This window comes from Strix aluco, chromosome 13, assembly GCF_031877795.1.
Source record: "Strix aluco isolate bStrAlu1 chromosome 13, bStrAlu1.hap1, whole genome shotgun sequence".
NCBI lineage: Eukaryota > Metazoa > Chordata > Aves > Strigiformes > Strigidae > Strix > Strix aluco.
The window spans coordinates 14,485,822-14,513,575 of record NC_133943.1 but is presented as its reverse complement, the minus strand read 5'-3'; the positions used below and the strand labels follow the sequence as shown (position 1 = coordinate 14,513,575).

The following is a 27,754-nucleotide window of genomic DNA, read 5'->3' as shown; positions in this document are numbered from 1 at the left end:
TGCAGTATCTTGTATCACTTAGTACACTTCCACCCTGTAAGAAATCCTTGCTAACTTAATGCAGGACATGTCAAACACCAAAAAATGAAGTTCAGTTAAAATAAGTACCTTAACTCAGTGTCCCCATATCCATGTTTTGAGATTTGTGGAACCTTCTGTTAACATTGACTTGCCCTAATATCTCTTGAAATAAAAAAGATTTATTTACATTTTTAAAGACACATTAAACAAGTCTTTCATTTTTTGGGATGAAGGCTTTTCAACAGACTCTGACATTTTGATTTATGAAAAGTGATTTTGCCTTAAAGATCCCCCTAGGAGTTGAACAGCAGAGGAAGTGAGCAACTTTCAGCAACCATGCATGAAAGATTAATGACATCTTAGGGGAAAAACTCTGGTGTAAGAGCTATAGAGTGTTACTTCATCCATTTTCAGTTGTTTACAGATTTCCACCCCCACCCCCCCATTGCCCTCTCCCCAGTTGCTCACTAGATGGGGTTTGGTTTAACCAACCCCTCACTTCCCATCGATATAGAGGCTGTGGAGCATCAGGATTTCTAGTGGGACCATGTTCTCATCAAATAAGTCAGACTAATGCACATTTCCTCTCATTTTGTTTTACCCCATTTACAACTTTCGGACAAGAAAACTTTTCTCTTTTTCTCCTCAAGGAGAGCTAACTCCAGTATTCAATTCTTTCAGCAGCTTCCTTAAACAAGGCCTCTCAACACTTCAGGCAAACTGCTGAAGTGAACACTAAGCATTGCTCAGTCCAAACACCTGAAGTTAATCCTCATCCTCAACCTTCAGAAGTTCAAGTAATCCAACAAATATGCCAAGATCACATTAACAGACAAGACCTAGCAATTTCTTTCCTTGGACTTAATACACATTTTTGGTATCTCATCTCCTAGGTATTATCAATTCTCTAAGTTAATAATGTCAGTATAAGTGACAAAATATTCAACATGCTGAACTTTGTGTCCCGTCTCTCTGCAGCACCCGTATGCAGGAGAGCAGAGTATACAAGAACACCAAGTTCCACAGTTCACTTCAGTTCCAGTATTTACTTTTGTATTAGAAGAAATTCATAGGAATTGAGGATAAGGGAATTGCAAGTTGGCTGTATTGTACAGTTCAGCTAAGCAATTCCTGTAAGATTAGAGAAAACACAGTCTTTGAAGCAAGACCGGAATTAGGCTTTGTTGTGAAGATTAACACTAGAACAAAGAAGATTAGGTCAGTTACACTATATAATTAGACATTGGTTTTTATCCTTGTCTGTGAAGGAAACAGACAAATTCTTTAATTTGATTTTTTTATTGTGCTAAAAGATTCGTGATTTAAGATTCAATTAAACAGATTCTTTACACCTTGCCAGAATGCAGGTCTGTACAATGGGTATCCTCCCACCCAGTTAAAACAAGTTCTGTTGCTATTCCCCTGCAGGTATCACTGATCAACTACAGCAGCTGGCTACCAAGATATTATGACAATTGAAGAGTCCAGTGAGCACAGCATTCATAAAATAGACATTTCTCTTAAGACACTAATCTTGGCCACAGCATGGAAACATTTAGGTAAATGCAGTCAATTTGAGTTTGACCTGAAAATCCTCTTCTGAAGATTAGCAGCTGCAATATCTAGCCCCAGGATTTAAATTAGCATGTCCTGAATATAGATCCCATTAAGAATAGCAAAACTAACTGTACAGTCCAGTTTTCTACATTGGTTCTACATTATAGAGGCCACAGAGGAAAAAAGGGTCTCTTGGCAGCATTCCTGACATGGCTATTGAAGAAACCATCCACAGCAAAATTCATTTAACTTGGAATTGTATATACACAAGATGCAAAAAACCATCTTCCATGAAATCAGAGTTCCTTTGCCATCCTTATTCTCCAGTGCTTATTCACCTGTTCGGGCTTAAAACTGCTCCATCAAAACCAAACTAAGCAGCTTCAGCACACCCAAGGAGTGAAACTGAACACTTCTGGAGTTCAAGAGAAGAACAATGTTACCAGGAGTCTGGAACACACAGTCACCCATGGCTTCTCAGCAACAATATAACCAAGCCTCGGTTTTCTAGAAATATATTATACCATTTCAGAACATTTCTCTAGTACTCCTACTAATTTGTATTATATACAGCATCCAAGGTCATCTTGAGTAAGTAGTCTGTTGAAGTCTTCTGTAGCACATGAATTTGTTGGCGATTTATGATATTTTTCTTTATACAAAAAAGAGATCAAATTTTGTTTTTGTTACCTGCAATGGAAAAATATTACTAAGTTTGGGTTTTTACTATTGCTCCTACCACATTGTATAATTCTTTGTCTGCTGGGGGCAGGAAGGCACTACACTCCACGTAACAGGCAAGGCAGAATTTCAGACCCTGGAATATACTGTGAAATGAAGGTCTGGTTGAGATTTACAGCCTCACCCTCCCTCCTACACTGCTTCCCTCCATGTGCCCCTACACTCTTGCCATCTTTCCCTCCACTCCAGTCACCTGCAGGTCTTCTGCATCTTGCTTTTATGCCTACAGCTGTGTAAGGTCCTGCCAGCTATCAGCTAAAGAACCGGGGCCCAGAGCTCTGGCTGAGCCACTTGTACCCTTACCACCAGTGCGGGAGATGCCGCATCACCCCATCAGCTATAAGGGGAAGCTGCAGGAGGGAAGGAAAGCTGCAGACAATACACAGCAGCAAAGCAAAGTTCCCATCTTGCAAGATGATGCAAAACCAGCTGAGTCTGTAACCCTCTCCTTCCTCTTCCCCCCATCAAACACACTTTCTATGGTCTGACCTGACACACCACCTGCTCAGCGCAGGCTGGAAGAAACTGGGCTGGGAAGCGCAACAGCAAACAGAGCACTGCAAGTGCCCCATTGATGCAGCCTTCCAACATCTGCTGTGACACACACAAGGTGCCATTCTCCTTCCTTCCCCAAATGCAGCGGACTATACAAGACCGTCATACCTTCTTTGGTTAAGTTTAAGTGTTACAAGGACACGGTTACATCAGTATCTAAGCTTACCTTCTTTAAAAGGAGTTTTTGGAGGAATATTTTCCTTGCTATCATGCTGGAAAGCTTTGGAAGGATCAAAACGCCTAATGCCCTGATTTGCATATACTTGCTCCTGAAGATCTCTGTTAGTTTGCTTTTCTTTTGCTAGCAATGCACGCAGTTTTGAGACATCCTAAAGAAAACATAATACTTAAAATTTAGATTAAAGACAGGAGAAAAGCTTGCTTCATCCTTTACTGAAGTAGCCCTTTTGACTAACACTAAACACAAACATACACATACAATTATTGGTGATGTTAAAAAACAAGCCAAAATCAGAGCTGTAGAGAAACCAGCAGCATGGTGTAATGACTGTATAACACCACAAAGCAGTATGGTAGCCTGAACTTTTCAGGTGCTGCTTTCAGCAGAGAGTTTACTAAGTCTAGAACCTCCGAAAGAGCTAAGAAAACCAAGCTAGGAGCAGGAGTTATTTGCACTTGTGATCCCTCTGTATATCAGACAGTCCGTCAAAACTAAAACAGATTCCCTTGGTGTTTCTGGAGGCCAGTGGTTTGTTCTAATCTAGCTCTTCCAGGGAATTTAACAAGCATAGAAAGTAGTTTGCAGGATTAGCCTATAAATATTTAGAGCAACTAACCAAGTAATCAAGTAAATAAATAACTTGAAGATTTCTAACTTCTCATTTCACAAACCTGCTTAAGGTGCATATTGTCTTCCTTCAGTTTCATAACATGCTTGATTTTTTGCTTCTGGTTCTGGTGGCCAAGTAGTTTGGCATATGCATCACTTAGTTTATTCAGTTCTTCCTGGGCTGCACCATGCTCATTTAAGAGTGCATTCTTCTCTGCTTCAAAAGCATCTAGTTGTTGCTGAAATACATATTGAATCTTTTACAAATCTTTATATTAAATATAGCTTTTCACTTAATTGAACTACAAAGAAAATTGGTTTGGGAAGGGGAATAGCTGGCTCAAGGGATAGTAACTTAGGAAATCATTGCAGGATAAATGCCTTAGAATAGGAAATAACATGTTTACTTAAACAGTCAACTGCACAGGTCTTAACAGATAGTAATCAACACCTACTCCATAACACACCTGAAAAGGCTTGGTTTTGTTATGTAAATCTTTGTACAGATTACGCCAGGTTTTCATCTCTTCTTTTAAGTTAGAGATCACATCTTCATTTATCGTTTTCCTAAAAAGCAAGAAGTTGAGTTTCATTATGTTCACTGTTAGCTCTCAGCACTTCTTCACACTAAAAAACTTTGATGTCCTACAATATGCAGGTTTAGTTTGAGAAAAGTCACCTTGATATTTCCAGTTCGAGTTTTCTTTTCAGATCTTCAGTTTGCTCTTCCAGTTTTTCTTGAAGTTTAGTCATTTGTACAAGACAAGACTCTTTTGTTCTCTCTGTTTCTGCTTCTTTTAGTGCAAGCTTTGTTTGGACTTCTAAAAGCATCCTAAGGAAAATACCATCCATCCTTAGTGAACCCTTATTTTTTTTTTTTTTTATTAGTCTAAATCTGAAAACACAAGTAACCATGATTGAAAAGCTGTTAGCAGAAGAACTGAAATAAAGGTTTGCACAAACAGTGCTACAAGGAAGAACAACAATATAGAAAGCAGTCAAGGTCAACATGTATGGTATTTTTAACTTCCCCTATGAGGAAGCAAGCTTTTGAAGCAAGAAAGATCATATGTTTCTTACTTATGGCTGTTTAACACCAGTGGCTTCTAGTGAAAGACACTTCAGTAATTAAAACTACATGCAAAGGTTTGCTCAAGCAGAAACTAATCAAGGCTGTTCCATGTGGATGTACTCAAGGATTCGAAAACTCTACACCTAAAAGCATTGCCTTCCCTCTCCAGCCTCAGCTGTTTGTTATATTGCCTAGGTGGGGAGTAAGAGTCCCTTCCCTGCCACACTCAACCAGCAAATCAGAAAGGAAATTACTCTTCAGTTGTTATTCTTTTACCAGCAGTAATGGAAACTGGAGGCAGTATTAAGGAAGTGGGGAGGAAAGAAAGGGCAATGTCTTAAGCAGCACAGGTATTTTGAAATAAGCTGGGGTAAGCAGTAATTGTCCTGTGGACAGACTTAATATACTAGTTATGGACAAACAAGACAACAGAAGCATAAAATGCCTCTGGAAAGGGTTGTATAAGTCAGCAACAACATAGAGTTGGGAAGATCAGAAATGCCCACTTCAGTTTGGCCAAAACAGCATTTTAGCATAGCTGAATGAGTACTTTATCCCCATGCAACAGATAAAACCATTAGAGCGTAGTCATTGATTTACATCCAGCTTCAACTGCTTAGTCATTGATATACATCCAGCTTCAACTTCAGATGGTAGCTAGGAACTACATTAAAAGAAGCAGAGAAGGAAATCTTCCAGCATATACACAATATGTTCTATAACACAGGTCACGTACAGACAGTTACCACAGTTGCCCAATACAGGTGACTGTACAGCAGGACCTTTTAAGACCAAACTTCCCCACTTCCTCAGATAGTCAGTCACTCGCCCACAGCAGGGGACTTTCTCCTGCTCTGTGCAGTGAGCTGGAAGGAGAACATACATCACTAGAGCTGCTGTCAGAGAAACATGCCCTCAGCTAGTGGCCTGTGACAGTTTCTCAGGTGTTACTAATCAGCTGCACTGTGGTGCTTCCACAGAAGGCAGAACGAGGACCTTTGTTTACCTCACCACACTGTGGTATTTATGGATGCTTGACTGGCATCTGCTTGTGAGCAGAATTTGAGGTGACACATTATTCAGAATAAAGTGGCAAAGGGTGAGCTCTGCATTAAGTATTTGTTTGTCTGTCCCTGTGGATCTTATCTGTAGAGCAGTCACTGTAACTATTATTTCTGATAAAGACCATATTCCAACATAGTTCAGTATTTTCCTTTTCCTGTATGTTCCATATAAAGGACGGTCCAAGCAATTGATTGAACAGACCAGTTTTCTAATGCATATAAACTTTGTGAATTTTGTCTATTTTCAACCCTCTGCACTGGGAAAAGGAAGCAGCTTAAGCTTACACCAAATACTGATTTTATCTGGTAGAGCACCATGTTAAGTTCTACTTAAGAAGGCAAGCCTTCGTGGGCATTCTTTAGCTTAAGAAAAAAAAGTTAGTCTGTTTAGTACCTTGCACATTCTTCTTTTGCTTTGTTTTTGGTGTATTCTGCTTCCTGAAGCAGTTGTAAGTTATCTTGGCCTATTTTTTTTAGGTTGGCAACTTCTTCTTGCAGAGAGGTGTTCTCCAGTTTAAGACTCTGTATTTCTTCAGCTATTGCCTTCTTGTAGCTGGTATTACAATGCAAGTAAGCAAAATCTTGTTACTTTAGACAAAATGCAAATTGACATATTCAGGCCTCACATATTCAGAGCAATACAAGCTCATGCTAAGAGATTTTATAATCTGGAGATGCAACACTACTCTGGCACTAATAAATCTAAAGTTAAAAAACCCCCACATTTCCATAAAACCATAAGCAGTAACACTATGACAAATTCTGCAATACAGATTTTAAAACACAAGAGACCTACTATATCTGAAGCTTTTTTTAAACACCAAAAGACCTGTTATCTACAGATAGCATTGGCAAATATCCCACTGGATCTGTCACGGGTGCCTTGCATACTTAGCAATAACAGTATCACTTTTAAATACTTCCACAATCTGAATATTTTGAGTAAAGATCTTCAAGAACTGTAGGAAAATAATCTCAATTCAGTGCAGAGAACACCATGACTAGTTACAGGTCTCAGAGAGGCAAGAGCACTTGAATGTTCTAATTGGTTACACTTTGGAGGAAGAAACATCCAGTTTCCTGAACTAAATATTAAGTATGTCATTACACTTAATTAGTACTCAAAAGGAATAAATTAATTTCTCAATGCCATTGAATGCTCCGTCACCAAATCCTCTGCTCTAACACTGTACCAATGCTCATATACAGTGTTATACATCAAGGCACATGAATAAACAGCATATTTTACTGTAATCTTAGAGACAAACCCCATCATAGATCTTAATGAAATTTAAATACCTTTCAAACTCAGCAACAGTCTCTCCAAGTTTACGCAACGTATTGCTATGCTCTTCTTGGATTTGGAGAACAGCATTGCTGTGCTTTTCATTGATTTGCTCCAACTCAGCATTCTTCCTGAAATAAAAATTCAGCATTCCACACTGAACACATTACCAAATGCTATTATCAATTACAGAATGCTTGCAGTGGCAGCAATAAATTAATGGTGACAAAACAGTAACTTCTCTGCCACAACTTCAAGAATTAAAGCCCAACCTTCATAGCAGATTTAACTAAGAATTTCTCCCTCCCCTTAGTTTCCAAGATAACTGTAGAATATATTGAACACCTAATAGTAAATTTTCAATACAGGAAAGGAAGACTCAACTTGCCTGAAAAATCTTTCCTAGTCATTGACCTCTCCAGGGCAGAAACATCCAAGACAACATGCATTTAGCTTACCCTACTACTATTAATTTCTATTAAATAATTAATAGCACAAATACCATTAGGCAATTAATAGTATTACTATTACCCTATTACCACAGCACTGGCATTTCAAGCAAGTCTCAGCACACTAATTAGTTTTAAATTAAGACAACATTAAATTGATTCAAGCCATTATTGATAGTGATTGAATCTAATCACTATCAATAATCAACAATCAGCAAGAAATAAGTTTAGATCTGTTCAGGTCTCCAAAACCTGATCTAGGCTCAGAAGCTTTGTTTAGATGTCCGATTTAACATTTTTCCTTTCAAAGCTTTAGAATCAAAAATTTATTTCACAAACCCTTTCAGCTTCACTTCCATCTGTGCAAGTTCAAGAGCTTGAGATTTGATTTCCTGTTCCAACCGTTTCACCAACTTCTCCGCTTTCTTCTCCTTAGCATGTAATTTATTCAGCTCATTCATTGTATCATTCAGCTCTTCTTCAAGAAGATGTCTCTCACTTGTTACTTCATCTTGAAACTCCAGTAACTTCTGGTGCATTGATGCAGATGACTCCTGCATGCCAGAATACCATGGATTTTAAAACTACCAGTGCTTTTCTAGATATGAAAGTCTAATTTGCAGCATTCAAACTTTAAAACACCAGAATAAGTTCAAATCTACAGGGAGAACCAAAGCACCCACCACAGCAGCTATGATTCTTAGAGCTATTGGACCACACACAGTTTCTGCTGGCCAGCACCCACTTGTACATTCCCCAGATTCGACCATAATGAATACAGCAATCTCATGTGTAACCAAAAATCAGAACCTTCAGTGCAAGTAACTGGATTAGAGTCTATTTTTACACTAATTTGTAGACTGTATTTACCTTCTCTTGCTGCAGCTGAGAGATTATCTCCTCATGTTTCTGAAGCAGTTTTTTGTGTTCTTGCTCATCTAAGCCAATTTTTTTTTTCAGGTCTTCTATTTCAGCATTCATACTCAGGAATTTTCCTCTGGTCTCCAACAACTCTTGCTCTGCCCAGAGTAATTGTCAATATAACACAAATTGCCTTCTGTATCTTCAAAGAACTACATCTATCCTTCATAGTAATTCCATTCTAACTTTAAAGTTAGTTAGGCAAGGGGAAAAAAAATTCCCCAAACAAAACAAAACATCTTTAAGCCATCTGGAAACTCCTCAAAGTTGGCTGAAAGTACACCACTTAAAATAATTTTAACAGCAGGAATCTTTGGATCAAGCAATTAGCCTTCATCAGAACAGCAGTACAGCTGGGGAAAAACAACTAAATGATTTCCCCAAAGCTTCTTCTGCATAATACTAGCGCATACAAGCCAACTGGTACAGAGAACTGAGTCCCAGTCTCAGCCTGCAGAATTGCTGGTTTTGAGGGAAAGGAGGAAAGAGGTGAAGAAGGATTCACAGACACATTCCCAATACCTCAATGAACTTCCACACAAGCTGCTAACAGTGAATTGAGACAAGTTCATACTGCTTCTCGATGAAGAGCAAGGAACAAGTCATCTGTGTTCACCTTCCAGATTAAAGCCATTCCTACTATGTAACCAATTTTAATTCTATATTATTACCTTAGTAACCCTCCATGGAAATGAAAATTTAGACTTAACAGATGTCAGGTTGAAGGCAATTTCCATATTGTTAGAAATATACCTAGGTGCGTTCAGCTGGAGCTCAGAGACATGACTTAAGTTGAAAAAAAACAGTCTAAATTGACATTTTAGAACAAACCTATTTGAGATGCTTCCAGACATGTCAGTGATCCCACATATGTGAACAGCATACAAGCACTAAGAAATACCTTTTTCTTGTTGAAGCAAATGACACCTTTCATTAAGTTCTTTTATCAGTTTAAATGATTCTTCCTCTTTTGTTTTGAGGGTATCCCTCAGGATCTCAATATCTTGGTCTTTCTTTACCAGCATCTCCTCCATCTGGGCAACATCCAGTTTGTATTTCTCAACTGTTTCTGCAATGCTACTGTAGGAGAAATCAGGTATTTGTTACCACTAAATTTTGTTTGTAAGCTTAAACTTCAGCACAAAGAAAACATGCTTAGGACTGTTGGCTTCCAACAGGAAAACTGCCTTCACCTACCTTCCCAGACACAAGTTTTTGCACATTAAGGCAAGTTAATTATAACCAAATTATTTAAAACACTGATGTTTTGTTTTGAACTTACACAGTCACACAAATAAAATATAAAGGTTTGATTAAAACAGAATTAGTCACTATAATTGATTTACAGATGACTGCTAAATCCAGTTTTTTTACAAAGCTGAGTTTTCATGGAAAAGCATACACATTAATAAAACCATTTTCACAAGAATAATCAGAATCTTAGGATGGCCAGTTAATGAAGTATCTCTTAATAAGTAAATTGACAGTGGCGTGGGTGGTGAAGAATGAACTAGTTAAATTTAAATACTTTTGTATTTTCACCAAGTTCTGAGCTAGGGATACATTTCTGTGAAGCCTGGTTAGAATTTCAATCAGTTACAAAGCACTGGATTATTGATCTTTAGAATCAGACTGATGCTCATACATACGTAATTCAACACAGCTCAAATGCAAATTAGAGTATTGCAAACTTCACCATAAGCCACAATTGAGGGTTTTTTTCCATTACTGTACATCATTTTACAAGCAGGGCTAAAAGACATTACTGCCAGTACCTTAGAGGAAAAGGATTTAGCTTGATTTATGTACAAATAACTCAGGCTAAAAACATGATTTCAGGACCTTGATACGAAACTCCTCCATAGTATTGCTTAACCCAGAAAAGCAGAGACATTTAGAAACTTCATTAAAGTAATACCTTATGACTCCTTTCCATTATGTGGAAAGATTCCTGCTTTCTTTTCTGCCTCTGATAGTGTTAGACAGAATTGCTGCCAAGATTCTACTTCACCAGTCATAAAGAAAGCTTAGTTTCACTGCCTTTTAACTAACCCAGTCCAACTCAAGAACAATTTGTTGTTACCTGAGCTCTGTGATATATTCCAGGAGTTTTTCAGTGTCAGACTTTTCTTCAACTTTCTCTCTCTCAGTAGCAGACCTAAAACCAGGAAGTTTCCATTATGGTTGTTTTTAAACAAATTCACAGCTACTTGTAAGCTATTTGTTTATGGATAAGCAAATATAAATAAACCATTGAATTGTGACTTAGTAGCAATACATACTTTTCATAATTCAGTTTGGCTGAGAAACTGGTATTGGCCCTACGAGGTGATTGTACCCTCTTTTGATACTTGTTCCATGTGGTGTTCTCGTTTGTAGTAAAGATGCTGAGCCATATGCTGCCCCAAGAAAGTATGCTAGAACAGTTGCATTAGCTAGACAAATTACCAGTTCCTCCTTTTGTGCATTGCACTACCTGCATGATTAGCTTTGTGTATTTTTAGCTCTAATGTAAGTATAGAAATTCTTCTCATATTTGAGCACTTGCATGTTAAGTAAACGCAGAAAGCATAAGAAGGATGCTGCAGTGCCAATCACGCAAAATTGCCATAAAATATACCTTTTAAGTCCATCCTTCTTAGGTTGCCATCCTCAGAAATAGCCTATACGTTAGTGCACTGCTCCTGTGCGGCAAATGACAGTATTTGGGCAGAATAGCAACTCTCTTTTCCTACATATGGCTGTTTAATCCAAGACACTTTGTAGCTGCCTTTTTTCAGAGAATGTGGCTGTTATGAATCCATTTAGAAGGCACCACAACTGCTCTTCAATACACTTAGCTGGAGAACACAGAACCTGGGTCAAATGCCTGGCTACTGAATTAGGATCTCAACTCCTGGTCCAATACCTTTCCATTCTTGCTTATTCCTAACTGACTAAAGGGCCAGACACTGAAGTACCCAATCTACATGCATGTCTTGCTCCAAGATGAACAACAACTCTTTGCTCAAGACACATGTCTTCACTCCCCACCCCATACCAAGAAAAATCCACCCATATCACACTGGAAGGCAAAGGGTTGAGATGATACAGTTTGTCTTTTGGAAAAATGTTAGATACAGTAGAGAAACAATATTCTTCTTTTTATAAGAATATAGCAGTTGCTAAAATTTAATTCCATCAAATTTTTTCCCATTTACAAATACTAATAATTTCTGTTCCTTCTCAGTAGGGAGACAGCCTGTATTTTCCCTAAACTACATGCTTACTATAAGGTATAAGCATGTAAGCACAGCTAGATGATATAATATCATTTAAGTCAATACCCTTCCTTACTACTTACAGTTTTTCTTCTAACTGTGCTACTTTTCCTTTTGAATGCTCTAGACTCCTTTGCACTTCCTGCAGCTTCATTTCCATGTCTTCCTGCTTTGCAACTGCAGTCTACAAAAAAAGAAAAATATCACCACCAAAATGAGATTTATTAAAAAAAATCCATCTGCTAAGAGACAGTGGTAAACTGAAGTTGATTCATAACTACAGTTTAGTGATAGTGCTTGCTACTATGTTACATGTGATTCAAAGTATCCCTCTGTAAAGATACTAGCCCTTTGCTAAAAAACCAACCACCAACACCAGCTGAAAAACATAAACATGTATAAGAGCTCCAAACTGTACTTAGGACCACTGGTTTTCAAAGAAATTAATAGTGTGACCAACAGATTGATATTGTAACAGAGGTATTTCTAGGCTTCCTTACGTGAACAAAGGTTTACTCTGCATATCAACAGCAAGATGAAGAATATTCGTTGTTTGATCTTTCTATTTTCACTCTACAGAAAATAGAGGAAACTACCGAGTTGAGGACAGAAACAACACATGACCTGCAGTTCTGTGGTAAGCCCTTCATTAGCTGATCCTGAACAGCTCACAATTACTACCCCGTGCAGGGCAAATAGTCATACCTTTTCCTTAGCATCCCTCTTGTTTCTGAGCTTCATTAACTCCATGCATAGGCTGCTCATTTTCTTCTGCACGCCATCTTCAGACAGCTTATTAGAGATGAAATTAAAAACTAAGGATAACTCCTTCATATGAATTACTCCTTACACAATCCTTTAAGTGCCTCCCTCCCACCCACAACACGGATCTCCACCCATCTGTGAGATGGATGCTAGCAAGTCCCACTGCGTCTTTAGACAGAAGTGCACAAGATCCCAAACCAGACACACTCCAGCCCTGTACCAATGAAGAGGCACCAGGAACATCAAAACAGATGCTGAGCAGCAACTGAAGCTTCCTCTTGCCCAGGGAGCTTAATAACAGCAAAGGCAAAGCAAATATGTGCTTCTTTGTCTGAATACCTTTGACTTCAGTAGTTCATTGGTTCTTGTTAGTTCCAGAAGCTGTTTTTTCAGGCATGCAACATTTGCCAGAAGAGATGTTTTCTCCTGAACTGTAGCACTCAGCTTTGCTTCAATCTTAACAAAATCCTCATCCAGAGCCTGAAGTTTTTTATCCTGCTCTCCACGCTCTCTCACTAATGCACGAATCTAAAACAAAAGAGGCATTTTCTTTATTTCCTACTATTACTCTTCTTCAATAACATCATTAGTTTATGCCTGTGATTTTCTTGGAGAGGCTAAGTATCCACACTGTATTAACTTTCATTCAGAACATATATCTTCAACTCTGTCATTCACAGGAAATGGAAATAACAGAATCACCGCAATTCTGTTAGTACACACAACAGATTTGCAGTCCTAGCATTTCATCTGATTTATTTCATGCTACTGAGCCATACAGCATGTTAAAGTTACAATAGTCTTAGCTTCAACTTGCAACAGAAGCCAACTCTCTGGTTTGGCTGTGGAATTGAAGGACAGTATGCGACATTTGAGACTCGAGGCATAGATTAGAACACAGAAGTGTACTGATAAGAAAAAGCTAGCTGACTCAAACTTAAAAGTTAGGTCAATTACTAAGCAAAAATCTCAACAAACAGTTGTTAAACAGAACCTTTTAGGGGTGGAGAACCTAGGACTTGGTTCTTTTTTTCTTTACAAAAAACTGTCTGCGTAGCTGTTCACAATCAGTAAGAATTAATCTAATTCTAACCCAATGCTTTCTACGTACCATAACATTTGATAATCTCTGCTCTGCACGAAGCTGTTTGTGAACTACTTACATGCTATGTTACACAAAAGATTGCACTCATAATGTATTCATACCTCCTTCTCCAGCATCTTCTGTTTCTTTTTCTCTTTCATAAGGATAAGATCTTTTTTAGGCTTCAGAGTCCGATTCGCTGGCTTTTGAAAACAGATGTATTAGAAATATTTCAACTCATCTCTAGCTGCATATTAGTTTAACACAGTTAAACGTAAGAGTGGACATCTTCATATAGACAATACTATTAAAGATACAGACACAAAATAAGAAGCAAACATGTCTCTACCACACATACGGCAGACAAGCATCAGGTTCGGATGGGGTTTACCTCTGTACTTGCTCATAAGCATTACTCCGAATGGACAGCTCATAACCATAATGACAGCAAGTTTGAGACATTAGCACCCCCTCAATGCCATAAAAACCTCACTTTCCTCTCTTAACCACAAGTTTGTTTGCAGAATTTCATCCTACATTGTGGTGGTGCGATTCCTCCCCCCACCTCCTTGCTGGGCTGCTCTGTGTTTGGTGTGATTCCAACCCCCTCCTGGGCCACATACTAACTTAGGGAGGTATGGGCTGCAAATGGCAGTGAACCAGAGTGTTAAGGCACCTCTTTAACAAGCCTGGCTCCTGCTTGGGAACAGTTATAACAGTCCATCACCGCCTGACAGTCTGGTACGCCTGTACCTGGGATATGGTTGAGGGAGAACAATAACAGAACTGCACATTCATCAAGTTCTCGATCTGTGCAACTGGTCGAAAACACCAGAATATTTCATCACTTGAGTTGGGCCAGAATGGAAAAGTACCTGATGAAAGCAAATTATCTTGGACCCTATAAACAGCAGCCCCAAGTGAGACCCCTTGAGCTCTCCTGGGCTGCATTGGGCCGGTGACCAGCACCTCCCCTGAGCTGGGAGCCTCTCAGGCATTAACTCCTCAAGGGACCGTCCACTGATAGAGCCGATGGGAGCCCAGGGCGAAGCCGACCCGCTCGAGTCTCAATTATCGCCCGCTGAGGAACGCTGATGCACTGTGAGTATTTGCTCTAAACTTGAGAAGAGGAAAATTTTAACTGTAGGCCAGCTTCTCTTTCACCCTCCTCTCTACCAACCAGTGTGTTTGGGTATACACAGTTATTTTCACAAGTGTGGGTACATACATATTTCACTGGATACAAATATTTTTGTCTGTACATCTTGTGTTTATGAAGGTACATATGTATATTGATTTAGGATACTTTATAGTAAGTTAGTGTGAATCTTGTAATCATCGAATCTGTAGTTAAGTCGCTACTTTAATTGTAACATATTTTACTAAATTACTCTGTAAATCCTTAAATTGGTTAATGATTAAGTGCTACTAGTCATTAAGAAGTCTTGATTTGCTGCTAAATCATTACTGTGTTAATATTTTCATCTGCAACAAATTGGTGTAGTCAGCAGGATGACAAGCAAAAATCACCAACTACTTACAAAAACACAGTATCCAACCAAATCCCACCTTCCTAAAGTATTGGGCTTGTCATAATTGTTGTAACTGGGAAGAGGTAGAAGAACAGTTAACTGATCCTAGAGATACAACTAAAGTTGGAAAAGATAAAGGTATAGTTTGTAAAATGTTGGGAGTGTGCCTAGAAGCTGCCTGCCAGGAACAAGGAAAATTCAGTCGTAAAATACAAAATTTACAAGATGAGATTGCAGGGGGCAAATTCAGCAAGCTGCTGTTATCAATTAAAATAAAATAGCAGAAAAACAAGTTAAGGAATACCATCAAAACAGGATAAACTGGGGGAATGCATTGAAATGATGCTAATGCAGTCTCCAAAACCCCTTGATACAGTTCAAGTTGGGAAATTGTCTCCCCTGAAGACTGGGATGGAAATATTTGGAGTGATTCAAATAACAGCTCAGATGAAAATAATTCTTTTCAACTGCCTGAGCGGCCCCCACTTGCAATCAGACCCATTATCAAAACAGAAGAAACAACAGGACATCAGGGTGGTGTGAGAAATCACTTTAGCAGAACAACCCTGTTTGATCCAATTCAGATGGCTAATTTACAAGACAGTTACAGCTGTGAGCCTGGAGAAACTGAAACTGAATACCTCTGGAGAGCATCTCTGAATGGGGGAGATAGAATTTTGCTAGATGGTGATGAAGCCAACAGTGATTGGGGTCCTGGTGTCTTTTTGAATGCTGGCCCCACCCCCCCGAATGACCCCCACTCACTAACAAGCAGAGTGGCATATTGGGCTGGTGGCATCGACACCTTAGGGAGAGGAGAGCCTCTGTTAATACCTATCAAATCTCTAAACGAGCTCTCCACAGCTTTACAAAGGCTGCCTGTATTCAAGCCATGCATCAACATGATCCTAGTGATGTTCCTGTTGCAGCACCTGTAGCTCCTGCTATACTTAAACCACTGATAAAAGCAGCCCCTGCCACACTCCAACCTTTCCTCATTGCAAAATGAGGTAAGATCCAGACAGACTTAAGTTATAATGAATTGGTAAACATAACACAGGCTGTTGGAAATGGTGAGAAAGGAGAATTAGAACAGAGAGAATCACCCCCTTGGGCAACGCTAATGCATGAAACTATAAATCATGAGAAGTGGGACGGCATGAAATTCCCAGTAAAACAAAAAATACAGGTCACACTGTTAGGCAAATTAAACAATCAGATCAGAACAATTCCCACAAACAAAAATCCTCTGACCAACAATTTAAGGGCCAGGAGTAGAGAAATGAACTATGGAAGCAAGCATTAGCCCTAGGAATTCCTAGAGCCGTGATTCAGAGACAACCTACCAGTGCTATTCTGAGTCTAATTCAAGCATTTCAAAAATGTAACACTCCAAATCCTCCATCACCAGCTCCCAGAGAGAGAAATAACCCTTTTGTCCCTCACAAGGATCAGTTACCAAACACAAGAGCAAAAAAAACCTAATTATGCCCCAATGGCAATTGGGCCTGCCAGTCCGGCAAGTAGAAGCTTCTCAGTGGTTAAACGAGAACAGCCCTTACATTTTAATTCCAGTTGGTCCTCGACAACAGTTAACACAATTTTTAGTTTATACTGGAGCACAAATTTCAATTACACAACGGGATGCCAGTAAGCTAGGCATATGACCTGGACAGCAAAAAGTTAAAATTACTGGCATGACGGGAACTAGCACTGTGTGCCAAAGAGCAAAAGGTACTTCATGACTCCCTGACACAAAGCATACAACATCTTTTCACTCTGCAATCAAAGAGCACCATGAAAATATCCTAGGTTTTGTTGTGTTGAATGAGCCAATGAACTACTGAAAAAGTATCCTGAACCACAGGAAGGACAATGGGACAACCATCCTTCTAAAACTTTACAGCAGTTAAATAATTGGTATGGTCCCTATGGAAGTCCAATTACTCAAGCCTTTTGAAGGCCTTCTCCAGAAAAATCCCTAAACAATGAGCATACCTGGTCTTTGATGAAACTGGGACAGCCTGTGATGGCAAAAATACCATCTGTAGGAACAATTCCAGTAACCTAACCAAACCACGAGGATTTCTAGCATGGGATGTTATTGACAATGATGGAATAGAACTCTAAATAAATACTAAATGGATTTATCCTACATCATAGGGGATAACCCGTTTGGTCTTCCCCACCAAGACAGTTGATTCTTCCTTTCTTTTTCAGAAATAATGAACTCCAACAATAACACTGTGGGAACAAACAGCACAGCCAGCGATTCCACCAGTAGCACTGTGGGAACAATTGCAATCTTTGAGGTGGACATCTTTGCAGCATTGTACCTACTCCTTCTCTCCCTCACCATTGTACATCAGTGGCCACAACGACAATGGCTACACGCCCCTTCCCCACTCTCTTTTCCTGTTCAGGAGATTTTTCCTGCTCCTATCAGACATTTTACCTCACTGGAAACAAATTGAAGAAAATTATCATGAATTAATTATAAAAGCTCTCGGAGCAACCCAGGGTAATACCCCTCTTGCCTTGAGTTGTATCCAAGTGCAATTGTGGATACAGTCTATAGTAGCAGCCACTATTAGAGAAAGAGAAGGAGGAACCCCACCCACTGAGATCTGTAAATTTTTCAGGGACAAGGCCTCAGAATTTGAAAGGGAATTTCAATCACGGTGGCAACTGGACAACTTCATTCACCATGCAGAAAGCAATAAGATTATTGCCTTGGTCCTCACCTTATGCAGTGCTTTAGTGTACAATATATACCCAGTCATTGCATTTGGACTGAATCACCGTGGAACCACACTCTATCCCTTGGAGCATAGAGTGTGGGCCCACCAAGAAGAGGAAAACTGGCAAACAGTTGATGTAAATGCATGTACTGTGCGAGAACAACAAGGCTTCATTGTGAAGTAGTACTCTCGAAGCTCAAGACATTTGTCTTAACACTGAACAAACTATTTGCCACTTGGAAATCCACTCAAACAAAACCCCTGAAACCATAGTGCTAGGTGTTGGAAAAGGATGTGCTTGCATGCAAACATTATGTGATTCTTTATCAGTAGATGATTTTGTCTATAACATAACCAATCGGTTCAATCTATGTGTGCGTAACTTTTCTGTGATTATTGGTTGTGATCTTAATTTCTCTGTGCTAATAACTACCTATAATGACTTATCTTTTGATTACACATTATATTGCAAGCTAGAACCTACACCTATGGGGATGAACCTAACCATACTCAAGCAACTCCTCCAACACCCTCATTTAATCAATCTTCTACAACAAGCATGAGAAACAGGACAAAAGACTCTTATCACTGTGCAGCATGATGTAAAAGAAGTACATCAGCTGTTGAAGAGAGCCAAAAAGGACAGAGAACACTGATGGTGGTGAACATCATGAGTGCTAGTAAACTAAATTAGTAAATCAGGGTTATAATGTCTCAACTTGTTATGCATCTTCAAATCCTTTACCTCACACACTGCTCTGAGAACCTGTACGTAGAGAATCATCCCCTCTTTGTTTCTTTTACTACTAGGTTTCTACTCTCTTCTGTCCACCATATGACAGCAGAAACATCATCTTAAGAAGAAGCCGCCACACCATAATTACATGATAAGCAAGAGACAAAACCCCCAACATTGTAACACCAAAGACAACAAGCCACTCTGTAGTCCCAAGTAATCATCACGCGATTCCCAAAGATGCTGCAGTTTCATTTTTCCTTCTTAGCTACTAAGGAATACAGGCACAATAATGTGTTTCATACTTTACTCAGATTAACACTAATTGTATAAAGGGGCTACATGATTTAACCAGTCACAGTGAGACTTAGATGGAGTTTAACAGTGCTACAGACATCACAGAAGAGTCTTACTGTTGATCCGAGAGATGTGAGTCTCCTCGCAGTTTGAGGAGTAGGTGCACTCTTCTCACTGTTCAGATTTGTCTCACCTGCAGAAGGATGCAGAAAACAATGGTGAAGGAGGGTGTGCACACACACAGCGAGGGAAATTTAACCCAACTAGACAAGGTTTAATTGACTTTTTATACAGAAGACAGAACACCACCTGATTATTAAGACCATTCACTTCACAACCCAATGCCAGCTGCTTTCTTACTGCAATCAGGCAGTTAAACAGTAGTCATCTGGGCAACTAACAGAGTCTAGACAGAGACTACCAGATGACCACCAGTTCTGAGTATTCAGCTTCTGCCAAGGCTCCCCCCCATCATCCAGATACATGCTGTTAGTTTTCAACCAAGGGATGCTTTATACCTGAAAAACCCATGAATCTACCACTAAAACCAAGGTTAATGAAGCAGTTAAATTTATTTTATCTCCAGAGGTCTCCCTAATTAGCAGAAGTCACATATAAAACTATTTTTGGAAGATTCAGTTACACATGTTTTTACAGCTGCTCTCCCCTTGAGCCAGAAGGTAGGTAATGAGCCCCTGCAACAGTAAACAATTTCCAAACAAGAACAAAGCAGTAACAGCACCTAAGCACTAACAGTTGTTGCTTTCAGAGATGTTATACCATAGTGCTCTGTGCATCTTTTACAACTACTTACTCTTCTGTTTCCTAATCCGTTGACATGTTTCAGAAGATAGAGAGCTTTTCAGTGTGTCTGAGGATTTAACATCAAAGGATCCTCGCAATGGGGTACACACTAGAAATGACATTTTCAGAACAGTAGAGAACTATTAAGGTAAATGATAGAGTTTTCAACTTCTGAGAGTTGAGGTTGGTAACAAATCTAAGTTAAATCTCTTTAAAAAGGAAAAAACCCCAAACAACCAACAGGAGTCTCAGTTCTCCTCATCCTCACCATAAACATAAAGAAAATATACAGCACACATGGTAGGGGAAAGGGTTGGTTTATTACACAGCTAATAAAATTAGGAACCATGATTTACATAGACCATATTGCAAGGCATCTTATTAGCAGTAGCAGCGCATTAACTTCCATAAAGAAAACAATGCAAACGGTTAGAGGATCTTCATGCTAATTGTGAAAAATTGGTCTAAATTATTAAAAGATAAAAAACAAACTCAAGTGTTTTTTTAAAGATCTGCCTCCAGTTTAGAAAAGACTACTTAGATGTTTTTGAATACCAAATTTTTCCCTCCAAAGAACTAAGTTACTTAAGCTTTTATAAAAGATTAAAACCTTCCTTTAAGCATCAGAGGGCTAGCAAGTACTAGCCTACCACTGTCTTATTTACTACATATATATTTACGTTCACCGCTGTATTTAATAGCTGTTTACCTACAACCAGGATCCGACCTGAAGTTGGAATCTTTTTCCCTCAAAGGGAGGCTCCTACAAGGGCTGAAACAAGAGTCCCCCAAACAGACGGTTACAGGCATTTCCTCTCACAGGGAGAGTACGGGCAGAAGGGCTGGGACACGCCAAGATAACCACAGGCCAGACCCCTTCCTCACAGAAACACATAATTGTCTAGATTGGGAAAGACCTTGAAGATTACCTAGTCCAACCCTTAACCTCACACTGACCATTCTCAACTACACCATATCCCTCAGCGCTGTGTCAACCCGACTCTTAAACACCTCCAGGGATGGGGACTCCACCACCTTCCTGGGCAGCCCATTCCAACGTCCAACAACCCCTTCTGTAAAGAAATACTTCCTAATATCCAGTCTAAACCTTCCCTGGTGCAACTTGAGGCCATTACCTCTTGTCCTATCACTCATTACTTGGTTAAAGAGACTCATCCCCAGCTCTCTGCAACCTCCTTTCAGGTAGCTGTAGAGGGCGATGAGGTCTCCCCTCAGCCTCCTCTTCTCCAGACTAAACACCCCCAGTTCCCTCAGCCGCTCCCCATCAGACCTGTGCTCCAGACCCTGCACCAGCTTCGTTGCCCTTCTCTGAACACGATCGAGTAATTCAATGTCCTTTTTGTAGTGAGGGGCCCAAATCTGAACACAGTAATCGAGGTGCGGCCTCACCAGTGCAGAGTACAGGGGTAAAATCCCTTCCCTGTCCCTGCTGGCGACGCTATTTCTGACACAAGCCAGGATACCATTGGCCTTCTTGGCCACCTGAGCACACTGCTGGCTCCCAGCACCACTACGTAGGGCTCGGACTGCGTCCCCCCGCCCCACCACCCGAGACCAGACGGCCGCTGCGCACGTACCGGAGCTCTCGTTGAAGCGCCGAAGCGGGGCGCGGGCGAAGGCCATGGCAGCGAAGGGATCGCGGTGCGGCACCCCCTCACCATTCAAAGGCACCAACGGCCCCTCCGCGCGCCTCGGACAGCCAATCGGCTGCTCCCGTTGGCGGCTCGCTCAGCCAATCAGCGCTCCGGGTACGGAGCACGCGCGCTGTCGCTCGCGGCGCTGTGCAGGGGGCGGAGTGCATGCGCATGTGCAGAGCCCGCTGCGCGCGGCCGGCTGGGGAGGGGTCGCAGCGGAGCGTCCGTCTCCCATGTCGGCTCCTTTCGAGGAGCGGAGCGGGGTGGTGCCCTGCGGGACGCCCTGGGGCCGTTGGTATCAGACCTTGGAGGAGGTGTTCATCGAGGTGCAGGTGCCGCCGGGCACCCGGGCTAAGGACGTCCGCTGCGGCCTGCAGAGCCGGCACATCGCGCTCTCCGTGCGGGGCCAGGAGGTGCTGCAGGTACCGGGGCCGGCGGGCAGCGGAGGGCGCCGCGGCCTGAGGGAGGGAGGGAGGGCGGGCGGGGCCTCGGGACGCCGGGGAGCCCTGCTGCGGCCTGTGGGGGTCCAAATACCTCTCTGTTGTGCTGCGCCCTCTTTTTTTCCTTCTTTAGATACCTACATTTTGATAAATTAAAATCTATTACGGAATCACAGAGTCGTCTAGGTTGTAAAACACCTTGTAGATCATCCAGTCCAACCCTTAACCTAACACTGACAGTTCCCAGCTACACCATGTCCCTCAGCGCTGTGTCAACCCGACTCTTAAACACCTCCAGGGGTGGGGACTCCACCACTGCCCTGGGCAGCCCATTCCATTAGAAACGGTTCTGTCGAATTGCACGATCCTATAAGAGGGTAGAGGAAATAAAGACCACAAATTCACGTGGGTTTGTGTTCTTATAGTGATTTGGATGGAGTTTAGCACATAGCTTTGATCGCTGCGGAAAGCCAAAAAAACAGATTTATTTTTACATTGGCAACAAACAGGTTTTTGTAGCGTAACGTGTATACATTGCACCAGAGCTGTACATTACCCTTGGCAGAAATACTGGCATTTTCATGGCAAGTCTATTAAAAATGTCATTATTCCCTTGAGAAACATAAGTCCTTTCAATGAAGTGAGATAGTGAAATACTGACAGATATTTTTACTGTATTAAATACTTCATAAAAAAAAATAAGGGTTGTGTAACAAAAAATACTTCTTTGATAGTTTCTGTGCAAGTCTATATTTGTAGGGCTGGGTCACCCATTCATTTTCAGTAGAAAACAAGAAGGTAAGTTGGCAGTAATAGTTCAGAATTCAATATGAACTGAACACTGAACAGGTTTTGCTGTTTTGTAATATTGTATGTGTCTTTTGCAGGGTAAACTTTTTGACTCCACAATAACTGATGAAGGAACATGGACGTTAGGTAATAACCTGCATCTGAAATGACATCATGAGGATAGTAGAATTTCTCAAAATATGCTGCAGAAGAGTTTACCCCCTTGTTTTAATGGGAAAGATTACTTTCTTCCCTGTACGTAGTTTTGTAAAAAAGACAATCATTATTGCCAGACTAAGGAACCAAGGTAGTACAAAACCCCTAGAGATTAAGGTTAATGGAAAAATGCTGTATCTTGAAAGGTGGCGGTCAGTGGATTACCAACACTCCCATACAGTGAGAAGTTCCTTGCAAACCCTCACTAAAGCTGGATAATTAAAGTCCAGTTTTGTGGTCCGTGCCTCTCTGTAATTGTTACTTTTCTTGTTTTTTCTCTGCTTAGGCATTATATTTTTGGGATAGGTGACATTATGTGCATTATATTTTTAGGATGGGTGACAAAACCTAGAGTCCAAGAGAATCAAAAAGCAATCTAAAAAATCACACTAAGGTACCTACAGATAATGAGCAAAACAAGCTTCACTGATTGTTACATCATAAATGTTGTAAAGTGTTCAGAATATTTTGGAGTTTGACAATCATATTTATGGACTGTGCCCCTCACTTAGTGTTTTTATGTGATGGATTTTGTTTTCCATACAATCTTTATTCTAAATATTGATTAATGATTTAGTAACTTAAACATGAAAACTAGAAGTGTAAACATTGTGAAGCCTACTCTTTTCCAGTATGTGAATAATTTCAAAATACACTTTATCATTCTATATTTATTCAGTTAAGTAGAACTAAACATCCTTTAGTTATATGTTAACTTTGAAATGTACTTCTAGTATATTTTCTATAGGCTGTCTGTGTTTAAGTAAATTGATTATACCTCTAGTGTCACTAAAACTTAGTTCTGGCTTTTAGTGGTAATAATTGTCTGTAAAGCTTAACCTCAAATCTTTCATTATTGCCTTAACTGAGCTGTATATATTAATAGATTAAATCTTTTCTCTCTTGTGAACCTCTCTAAAAGGTTAGTTTATGTTTGCAACAGAAGTACTTATGAACTGTGTTTCTGTGTTTTAGTCCCTTAAAACAGCTTCAGCATTTTACAGGCCAGAAAGGGGCGAGATGGCTGTATAGGCTATCTTTGCTTCAGCCTTTCTGTTTCTTGTTAATGTTTATTTATTTATCAATAACACTGTTGGCATTGGCATTAAGAGTTTAAATTACTTCACCAAAAAAAATCCTGTGCTTGTTAATGGTGAATCCACCAAAACAACAGAAAAGACCAGCATGTAGGACTGAGTTAAATGGTTGTTTTTTGTGTCTGTTGTCTTTCAACAGAAGACAGGAAGCTGATACGAATTGTTCTAATGAAGACAAATCGAGATGCTGGAAATTGTTGGACGTCTCTGTTAGAAAATGAATATGCTGCTGATCCTTGGGTACAGGACCAGATGCAGAGGAAACTTACACTGGAGCGATTCCAAAGAGAGGCAAGTTAAAGGACCATGATTACTCCTTATATTTTGTGTTTGCACTCAGAGGTTATGGCCATGAAAGCTGAGCAAAGTTGTTCTGCTGTCCAGTGCCATGGAAACATATACTGTTGTTCAATAGATATAGAATGCTCACGAGGCTTTATCAATGTACTTTCAAGAGGTTATTCTGTCTGTAGTCTGTCTGAAGGTTTTGTGAAAAGTTAAGATGAGTTTGGGAGGGTATTGCTGTTTTAGGGTTTGTGGCATAATACTAACAACTTTTCTCTTAGGTTAGGCTACACACAATTTCTGGTTTTATCCAGAATTATGATATAGCCATATTTACAACAAACTTCTAACATCAAGCTCTATTCAGTTTGTTTATAACATCAAATGATGTAGAATAGTTAGCTGGAAAATATTTTCCTTGCCCTTTTACCAAAATTGCTTGAATTATTTTGGGACACCTTTAGCATGCAATTATTCCTGTGTATGTCTGCAAAGTTGTAGAATTACAACTTATGACTTAACAGCTGAATCAGCACACGGCATACTGCAACAAAGAACATAATTCTTATGAAACTTGTTATCCAGCATGGCAGATACTTAGATTTTCAAATAGTAATTTCAAGTGACACCAGAAGCCAGAAATTTTTCTTAAATTTTCTTTAACATTTCTTTACTGGGAGATCTAACTGTTTGCAAAATTGTGAACAAAGTCACTTCAGCAGTAGTCAATCAAACTATGACAATTCAATATTTATTTGTTGATGCATTTTCCAAGAATTTCAGCGCCATGGCAAATGGATGACAAATGGATAGTCACATGTTCTTGTTACAGTGGCAGAATATTAACAGAAACAGTTTGGGGCTTTTTGGTTTTTTGTTAGTGGGTTTTTTAAAAAACATTTTTATTACAAATAATCTATTAAACCTTTTTCTTACCCCCATCAGAACCCTGGATTTGACTTCAGCGGGGCAGAAATTTCTGGAAATTACAGCAAAGGAGGACCAGACTTTTCTAGTCTTGAAAAGTAAACTGTTCTTATCTCTGTTCCTTGAGAGGAATTGCACATTACACTTAAGGACTGGAATCATGTGACTGGTGAATACTTCAGTCTTCTCTTCAATGGATTGTTGTCAAGTAAATTACTTCAGTGAAGAGAAAGACGATCTCTTCCAGTAGAATGAAGACAAAGTGTTGACAGCTGATTTATAAGCTGCAATAACTTTCTGATACTACGGGGCAAATCACAGAGAACAGTGTAAACCAAAAAGTAACATCTTTAAGCAGAATGTTGGTTTTGGTGGGTTTTTTTATAAACATCATAGTAAACTAGTCAGTTAGAAATATACAATTTGTCTTTATGCAAGAATATCTTATTCACCAGCAAAGAATAGGTGTTATAAGCAAGCTATTTAATATTTTCTCTTAACTTGCAGCAGGAAGGATATTAGGATGAGTACAGTTACACTTTCCCTCTGTAGCACCCCTCTGAGAATTCGTAAATGTCATTCTAAAATGACTTAAATAAAGAAACTACTACATCTTGCCTCAAATAAGGTTTACAGTCCACTGTGCTGTCAAGTATAGCACTAATGATTAATAATTGTTACCAGGTAAGCGATCCTACAAAACTGAAAGGTCAGGTGAAAGTCTGGTTATAAATAATGTTATGTGTTAATGTAATATAGCCTTTCCATATAAGTATCTAAGATTCTGAAAGTGAATATAATGACTTCGGAAAGGCATAGGAAGTCCCTAGGTCGGAAATGGTATCTTGCATCTATTCATTACCAACATATAGCACAAATTGTTGACATCGTATGTAAGAAGCTGTAGATTTTGCAGAGTTTTAAATTTAATAGCTGCATTTTAAATTTAGCTATTGCGCAATATAACACTTTGCATGTGCCAATTACGTATCAGGAATTTTCTACTCGTTAAGGATGCAGCTGAGCAGCAGTCTAACCACAGTATTACACAGGATGAAGGCTGTGTCAGACTAACAGAGGAAGAAAACCTGACTGCCAAATCCTACTGTATTCTGAGCACTGAAACTACTGCCTTTACTTAAGTCCTAAGCAGAAGTCTCACTGGAGATAAATTGGCAGCAGTTGTCCATCATACTGCTGAGCCTTATTTCTAAAATTGTATCAGTTTCAGTTGGCATATGGCAAAAATAAAGCAGTAGTTGGGGAGGAATGCTTTCATTGTAATTACATCCATTGCTTTCTTGGTGTGCGAGCAAGCAAGCATTAATACTTCTGAAATAATCAGTTGTGCTGCTTCTACCCATATCATCTTTACAGAATGTAAAGTAAATCCATACACTGCGCTTGGGTTTTAGAGAACTTGCCTTACTAAACCAAGGAAAGTTGTGCGATACCAAATGCTGATTTGTGGCTACAAAATTTTGTATCTTTACCATGATTCTGGTATCTACAGTAGATGGTATAGTTAAGAAGTGAACAAGACTGCTGCAAAAGTAACTGAAGACAGAGGAAAATAGATAACAGTTAACATTGCATCAAAATGAAGCTATCCAGGGAAATAGTAGTTTCTGTTACAGCAGTTGTTTTGTACAGGACAGTTTTGTGTGTCTTTTTGCTTACAGCAGAAGTTTAGAATGGCATCTAACACTTCAGTGCATGAAATTACATTTACTATATACACTTTCAAAGCTGAACTTTATTACCATATTTTCTGTTTTAAGAAGTAGCATGATAGTCATCCTACAGCTAAGTCCAAGGCTGATGTCAAGGAAAGAGGACAAATGTGAAGGATGAATTCAGGCATTTCAGCTCTGAACTGTTGTAAGAGGAAAGGTTTGAAGTACCTGCTTAGCTACTTCTGTTATCTACCCTAAGTCACAGACCTCCAATTCTGGAAGAACGTAGATGAAAATAAGAAGATACTGATGCTATACCTTTCCTTAGCATCTACTCAGTTCTCAGTTTAGACTTGAAGAAGTGGTTTGTTTTCCATCTCACAACAGCGTCACTGGGATTCAATCTCTTGCTTTTTAGACAAACAGTAACAGGTATTTGGCAGACACATAAATTTGGATATGTGATAGAGTAGCTAGAGCAACCCCTGCTATCAGAAACTATCCTGTGCACTGTTTCAGCGTTACTTGGCTATGTAAAGGAGTGGAGGACAGGCTACTGGCATTTTTTCATACATCTGGTTCAAGATCAGCTCAGAGTAATGCCCCAGCATTGCTCTCTATCAAAAGGACCAGAGCTGCTCTGAGTCAGGCACAGAAATGTATAGCTAAACTTTAACTAGTTAAATTGGGATGCTCACATCAGTGCAAAACCTTATATGAGTGCCAGATTCTCTTCAGCAAGCATCATACATGTGTAGAAACAAGTACAATGTATTATTAGATAAATAATGGAAGTCAGCTAGATAAATAAAGTCAAATTTGAACAGTCTGAGCTACTTAAGTCAGTCTTTTCTATCTTAACACTTTCAGAGGATTTAGAGTAATCATGGGCCAAGTTGAAATAATTTCCATCAGGCACCCTGAGTTTTTCCTGTTGGTTCTTTAGCCTTTCCCACACAGCATCAACCTCTTCAGAAAACATAAATTTGAGGAAA

General features: G+C 39.7%; 2 protein-coding genes across 4 annotated transcripts; one reads left to right on the top strand and one right to left on the bottom strand.

Moving 5' to 3' along the window:
* Nucleotides 1-601: 601 nt before the first annotated feature.
* On the bottom strand, nucleotides 602-21,482 carry HMMR (hyaluronan mediated motility receptor). Of its 3 annotated transcripts, none has more exons than XM_074839157.1 (18): nucleotides 21,273-21,482; nucleotides 19,685-19,814; nucleotides 18,987-19,063; nucleotides 13,687-13,767; nucleotides 12,820-13,008; nucleotides 12,421-12,507; nucleotides 11,799-11,899; nucleotides 10,539-10,613; nucleotides 9,357-9,535; nucleotides 8,405-8,553; nucleotides 7,874-8,088; nucleotides 7,100-7,216; nucleotides 6,195-6,353; nucleotides 4,344-4,496; nucleotides 4,132-4,231; nucleotides 3,727-3,903; nucleotides 3,041-3,203; nucleotides 602-2,268 (listed from the first exon to the last, which is right to left on the bottom strand). In XM_074839157.1, exons 1-18 carry the CDS (start codon nucleotides 21,354-21,356, stop codon nucleotides 2,249-2,251), a joined length of 2,256 nt encoding a protein of 751 aa, XP_074695258.1. In that variant the 5' UTR covers nucleotides 21,357-21,482; the 3' UTR covers nucleotides 602-2,248. The 3 variants fall into 3 exon arrangements, with proteins under 3 accessions (XP_074695258.1, XP_074695259.1, XP_074695260.1); XM_074839158.1 differs by having other exon boundaries at nucleotides 9,357-9,532; XM_074839159.1 differs by having other exon boundaries at nucleotides 19,685-19,783; nucleotides 21,273-21,373.
* Nucleotides 21,483-27,588, top strand: NUDCD2 (NudC domain containing 2). Its single transcript, XM_074839163.1, has 4 exons — nucleotides 21,483-21,751; nucleotides 22,657-22,705; nucleotides 24,011-24,162; nucleotides 25,102-27,588. The coding sequence occupies exons 1-4, from the start codon at nucleotides 21,563-21,565 to the stop codon at nucleotides 25,183-25,185; spliced, it is 474 nt and encodes a 157-aa protein (XP_074695264.1). The 5' UTR covers nucleotides 21,483-21,562; the 3' UTR covers nucleotides 25,186-27,588.
* The last annotated feature ends 166 nt before the right edge of the window (nucleotides 27,589-27,754 follow it).